This window comes from Populus nigra, chromosome 7 (assembly GCF_951802175.1).
Source record: "Populus nigra chromosome 7, ddPopNigr1.1, whole genome shotgun sequence".
Lineage (NCBI taxonomy): Eukaryota > Viridiplantae > Streptophyta > Magnoliopsida > Malpighiales > Salicaceae > Populus > Populus nigra.
In genome coordinates, this window is record NC_084858.1 from 16906294 (window position 1) to 16912557 (window position 6264).

Genomic DNA, 6264 nt, shown 5'->3' on the forward strand with positions numbered 1-6264 from the left:
AGGTTGATTATGAAATTTTCTTAATCTATTTTGTAATCTATTTTTTTTTCATTTTCATTCTTTAATATTAGGTTAATTGAGAATTATACTTTATAATTTATTTAAATTTGCTTTTGTAAAGTTATCATAGTGTTATGACCATGGTTGTAAATTTGATAAGTTAACATGGGTTGTTTTAGTCGATCTAATATGTTGTCATTTCAATATATATATTTTAAAAAATATCGTCTTGAATTTTTATTTAATAAAACTATATTTTTACTAGTTGTTCGGGTTGTCTTCGTACCCACCGAGTTTATCAGGTCATATCGGATTAACCTCTACATGGTTTTATTTTTTTTGCTAGAAAAAAACCTTAGCAATGTCTGAATTTTTTTTATTTTAAGTGAAATATTTTTTTTAATTCAATCCGCAATAATATAAGTAAACCATCTAGTTAACTCTATAAAAAACATGACACATAAAACATTTAATAAAATTTTAATTTAATCTAATGATAAAAAAAATATAAAGTTTTTCATTAAAAAAATTAATTGATGCGTCTCAACTTCTTCTTTTTATAAACATACATACTAGACATTCCATGTAAAAAAAGACCAAGTTGTTAACGAATTTGAAATTATAAGAATAAAATATGAAATACTTGGAAATAAAGGGATTAATTATTTGTTCTGTAAGAATATAGGGATGGGGTTGAAATTGACTAAAAGAAAATTCAACGAAAACTACGCACGTGTAGTGATGAACAGAACACTGATTGAAGTACTTATCTTGTCCAAATAAACTATATCCTTTTTCTAATTAATTTTGTTTCGTCTTTTTCAAAAGACACTGCCCTCTCTCTTGTTCATATCAGATCATATTCCAATTTCTTGAATCTTTTCATAGAATTTCTTTCTTGAATCTTGATATATAAATTTAGAGATTATAGCTTCCTCCATCTTTCTGTCTTTCTGTTCATTCTTGATTTGAAACAGGTGAAGCCAGTGCTGTAAATTATCTCAAGAAAATCTGAAGCTTCGATAAGAAATCCAGGTTAGAGCTAGTGACAATTTTTTAATGCCCTAATGACAGATTTCTTAATGGCATCACATCTTTCATGAGTTGCAACTAGCTTAACATGGATTCCTCACATGATCTTTATTCGAATTCAAACAAGCTGAACGAACACAACACTTTATGCATCGGCATGGCATGTGGGGCTGCCTGGATCTTGAGGAATAAAGGGTCAGGCACCTGTTGCTGGAAAAATATCAGCTCTTTAATTAATCAACTTGTCATGTTGGTATGCTGCAACTTAGATTTTCTTGCTTTGAATGGTTCAGTTGTTGAGGTTTTAAGGGTAGAAGTTTGTTGAAGGAGTGAAAAGAAAACTCTTCAAAAAAAATTAGGATGACAGGGAAATATAGGATAGGACCTACTTAGTCATTGACGTTGTTGAAAGAAAATGTCAAAAATGTAAAGGAAGAAACAAGGAAAGAGGTAGAAAAAATGAGAGTGCATGTGAGATAGATCTTAACAGTTGGTGCTAAAGAAAGGGTTTGTATATAAGATCACAGACCTTCATTTGCCAGCTAATTCCAGGAATGGGCTCTCCTCTTGTCATAAAATTGATGGATTGTGCTAAGGCAATTGCAGATGGTGACCTGAAATTTGCAGATCAGCTTTTTAGCGATATGGAAGCCCTGTCAGCTGCGGAAACCAACCGAGTGACGAAAAAAGTCGTCGAGTATTTTGCTGAAGCTCTAGCCCGGAGAGTCCATGGAGTGCATCCTCGAAATCCTTTCCCATTACTTCCTTCCTCAAATTTAAAGAAGATCAGCTATGAACCTTCTCCTCTTGAATGGTTTGCTTGCATGTCCACCGACTATGCCATTCGTGATGTCTTAAATGTTAAAAAAAATAAGCTCCACCTTATTGAGATTTCCAGCTTGGTAGACTGCTGGCAGCGGCATAGTTTGGAGGAGTACCTCTTACACGGGCAGCATGGCATGCCCTTGTCATTCCAGTACACCAGTATTAGACCAAAACTGTCAAAAAATGATGATTATCTTCAAGAAAACCGACGGATGATCACTGAAGTAGCCCAGAGGTCTCCGGTTGATTTCAAGTATAGAGCATTGTTTGCTGATAGTGTACCTGATATAGTAGAGTCTGTGTTGAGACTTGAAAGAACAAGCGAGGATGAGATAATAATTGTGAGATGGGTGTTTCAACTCCACAAATTGCTTGCACTTGAAGGAGCAGTTGATACAGTGCTGTCAAAACTGAAAGACCTAAAGCCAGATATCATGGTAATTGTTGAACAGGAAGCTGACAATAACACTGACGATTTCTTTTACCGCTTTGCCTCATCATTCAAATACTACCTCAACCTTTTTGAATCTCTAGAGCTCTATGCAACCAACTTAAGCTCCCTGATTTGGGAAAGACATTTGAGGTGGCAAATATGCAATGTGGTTGCAAGTGAAGGCATTGACCGGATTGAACGGCATGAGACATTGGCTCGCTGGCAACAACGACTGTATGGTGCTAGGTTCTGTTCAGTTTCCTTATGTTCCGACCACTTTGCTGATTTTTTATATGATTTCTCAGCTTATAAAATAGAAGAAAATAGCGGATTTCCTGTGCTGTTGGCAGCAGGTCAACCGCTAATCTTCGCATCAGTTTGGAAACCTGCTAATGCAACTCATTCAAGTGGTGGTGAATGATCTCATTTCACTCCCTCTTCTTTTGCTATATATTCAATCACCAAGCATATGTTCATTTGTGTTTTCTTGTTTTCTGAACTCTCAATCACATGGGTCAATGAGCACAGAAAATATTGGCAATTCAGATGACACAATGAGAGGGACTGACCTTAATCATCCTATCACAATACTAGAAGAAAGTACATCTCCAGTAGTTGAGACAGAGGCAGTAAGCTCTTCAGAGTTCGCTGAGCCAGAGGTAGTGAGCTCTTCAGAGTCTGATGACGACAATGAGTATGTTTATAATAGAATAAGGAGATTGACTCACGGAAAGATATGGTCTGTAGAGGTAACGTTCTATATTTGTGAGATTTTGGTCAATTTGTTGATTCATTCCTTATGGTTAGTCTAAAGATGAACGCCCAAACCCTCAATTTCCTAAATATTTATCCTCGTTTTATCGCCTTACTGATGACAAACTATAATGTAGCTTACAATGTGATAATATTTCTAGGAGGTACGAGAATATTTGGTTTCTCCTTTTACAGAGAAGGAATCAAAAAGACTCAGCAGGTGGAAGTCTCGTAAACTTACCAGGTATCTGCACGAAAATCATGCTTGATCTTAACAATTACATGGCCCATCAAGTAGGTCAATTATGAAAATTGACCTGAAAGCTTATAGGAATGTTGCTGGACGGGATAAGCAATTGAATGTTCCCGATACATCACTAGCAAGTCTGCTTAGGATTCCTCCATCAAGCACCCCAATCCTCGAGGAGAAACAATATTATGTTGACGATTCGGTATGTATAGTTCTGTTTCTCCTTCCCCTCTTATTTTCAACTTCGGTTTTGCAATTAAAAATGCATAAACTATTGTTTATATATGTGTCTTTATAACAAGGTTATAAATGCATTTTTCGACTTGCTGAAGAAGAGACAGGAGAAGTTTCCAGACTGGTACAAGAGGAACTCCTCATTGCCAACCTGGACAATGGTAAGGAAGATTAAAACTTGGCCGTCTTTTGCTTCTCTTTATTCATTGTCGTTAACCTGTGTTCAATGTAATGGCCAAATTTACAAGACCTTCTTGCTTTCTGGAAAATGGACCATGACAAAACTACTATCTTGCATAAACATTGAAGAGATAGCAGGCACAGCAAAGGTATCCCTGAATGTTTTAGCTCCCATAGTTATTTCAATGGCTGCATGCAACTTGTTTAACTCTTTCTCTAACTCGCCTTCATATTTAGTTGTTCATACCGTTGTGCTTGGAAAATCATTGGATCCTCATTTGCGTTGACATGGAGAAACGGGAATTTCTTTGGTTAGATTCATTAAATTCTCCTCCTGATGCTCATCATACGGAAAAGACAACAATTTCGGAGTGGCTTGAAAAGCACCTACTACCAGTGTTGGGCTATCGTAATTCACAGCAATTGAAATTAATGCAACTCAATATTCCATACCAAACAAAGTAAGTAGCTAACGATATTGATATGAACATGTTTCAAAATGATACCGACTCTAAAAAGTTTTAACTTTTTGTTGCACAAACAGTCGAATAGACTGTGGCATATTTGTGATGAAGTATGCTGATTGTCTTGCACATTGCGATCACTTCCCTTTTACACAACAAGACATGCCTCACTTTCGGCTTCGAGTCTTTCTTGACATATATCGTGGGAGACTACCTGTGCCACCCAGCCATGTTAGATTCTTAAGAGCCTTGTATAACATATAGGATTCTCTGTTGATGGATGATCCTTCCACTTGTTATGTGGAGAGAGATGCAGGAAGCTGTATTATAACAAAGGTACTAACGCAGGGCCTTTTTGCCATTGTTCCTACTTGTGTGATAGAAGGCTGAGGGAGTGGGGGTGAAATGGAGCAAGTTGTTTCAATCAAGATAGTCATGGATTAATATTTAATAAGAACAAATAATAAATTATGTTTCTCTATCAGAATTTCTATCTGGTGGAAATCTGTAATTGACTTGAGTGAACAAAATTCCAATTTCCAGATTTTGAAAATCCTTTATGGGGAATCAGTTTGTTCTGCCTGCATGCGGGGAAATCACAAAAAAGTTATTTTTGAGTTGAATTCATGACTTTAAACAGTGTGGGTATGGATATGAAAAACAATTGGGGTGAAGTTGAAAATAAAACAACAATTGAAAGAGTGGATACATAATTAAAAAATCTTGAGGGTGCGAAATACATATCTCTACAGAAAAAGATTTTAATTTTAAGGGTATGATTAGAAATTTGTTAAGATTTCATGGTCCATTGAGGGAAAAGATATGACTCATTGTCGCACGCAAATCAAGCACCAATAAGAGATTGTGATGATCAACAATTACTAGGATTTCATTGGCGCACACAAATCAAGTACTCAATAAGAGATTTTTAATTTTTAACATCAATATATTAAAAAATCAATTAGATATATGTTTTTTTTTTTAAAATTCTTCTAACGAAATAAATGTCTTTGTTAAAAGAAAAGGAAATACATTAATAAAGAAATATAATTTAGATTGAAGAGATACATCTTTTTTCTACTTATTTTAAATTTTACAAAAAAATATTTTAATTTCTTTTATTATGTATTCAAGAAACATGCTACTAATAAGAAAGAATAATTTATTTAATAAAGTATTTTAAATTGTAACATTTTATATAGATATCTATTTCAATTACAAAAAAATTAAATAAAAAGAACTATCTAGCGCGGGTAAAACACTAGTTTTCTACAAAAGATAAATATGTGCATGGTGGCCCGAAATGGATTAATTAAGACTTCAGCAAGTGGGGAGGATCTCATGGTCTTTAAGGTACGCATGATTTGATTACAACAACGTTGAAAGTGTCAACCACTTTTTCGTAGCTTAAAGACCATGAGATCTTCCGGTTTCTCTCTCATTTCCACGAAAATCGCTTTGGCCTATTTTTTTTATTTGTTTATTATATTAAATTTAATTATTATTTTTTTAATTTCCCAAGTAACATTTGATTTTTATATTATATTTGATTTTTAATTTTTTGATTGATATTTATTTTTCTATTATTTTATTAAATGAATTTATTTTTCAATTTCATCCCCCAACATTTTATTTCATTTTATTTTTATGTTAAATTTGATCCTTATTCTTTTTAATTGATATTTTTTTTGCTTTAGATCTTTTTTTAAATTAAATTAATTTTTTTTATTTTATCTTTTAACATTGGGTTAGTTAGAAATTACTCTTCATAATTTTTTTAATGCGGTGATGTTAGTCTCATGATCCAGATCACGAGTATAAAACATTAACTCGGATTGATATCAATCTTGCTTTTAGATGTTATTAATGATTTTTTCAGTGATTTATTAACGCGTATTTGTAGTTTCTATTCACTGAACTAGGAGCATTATATGTGCTGCAAAAACCCTGTGGCAACCACACAAAGACTCCTAGAAAGGGTAATTAATTACGTCAATTGTTGTTCAACTCTCTACTGTAACCTTATCAACCTACAATTTTATCAACAACATAAGCCTTATCTAGGAGTTCAAAAGCAATTGTATATACATGGA

The 6264-nt window shown here is 33.8% G+C and overlaps 1 protein-coding gene across 4 annotated transcripts; it reads left to right on the forward strand.

The window, feature by feature from the left end:
- Positions 1-786: 786 nt before the first annotated feature.
- Positions 787-4724, forward strand: LOC133699654 (DELLA protein GAIP-like). 4 transcript variants are annotated; one of them, XM_062122999.1, is made up of 8 exons: positions 789-2703; positions 2819-3039; positions 3205-3287; positions 3375-3495; positions 3596-3688; positions 3776-3856; positions 3945-4168; positions 4252-4724. In XM_062122999.1, the coding sequence occupies exons 1-8, from the start codon at positions 1587-1589 to the stop codon at positions 4433-4435; spliced, it is 2124 nt and encodes a 707-aa protein (XP_061978983.1). In that variant the 5' UTR covers positions 789-1586; the 3' UTR covers positions 4436-4724. The 4 variants fall into 4 exon arrangements, with proteins under 4 accessions (XP_061978982.1, XP_061978981.1, XP_061978980.1 ...); XM_062122998.1 differs by having other exon boundaries at positions 787-2703; positions 2837-3039; positions 3596-3856; XM_062122997.1 differs by having other exon boundaries at positions 787-2700; positions 3596-3856.
- The last annotated feature ends 1540 nt before the right edge of the window (positions 4725-6264 follow it).

Coding starts and splice junctions, on each gene's coding strand:
- LOC133699654 (XM_062122996.1), top strand. CDS start 1,587: ATGGGCTCTCCTCTTGTCATAAAATTGATGGATTGTGCTAAGGCAATT. Junction 2,704..2,818: donor TGCAACTCATTCAAGTGGTG/GTGAATGATCTC, acceptor CAATGAGCACAG/AAAATATTGGCAATTCAGAT. Junction 3,496..3,595: donor AATATTATGTTGACGATTCG/GTATGTATAGTT, acceptor CTTTATAACAAG/GTTATAAATGCATTTTTCGA.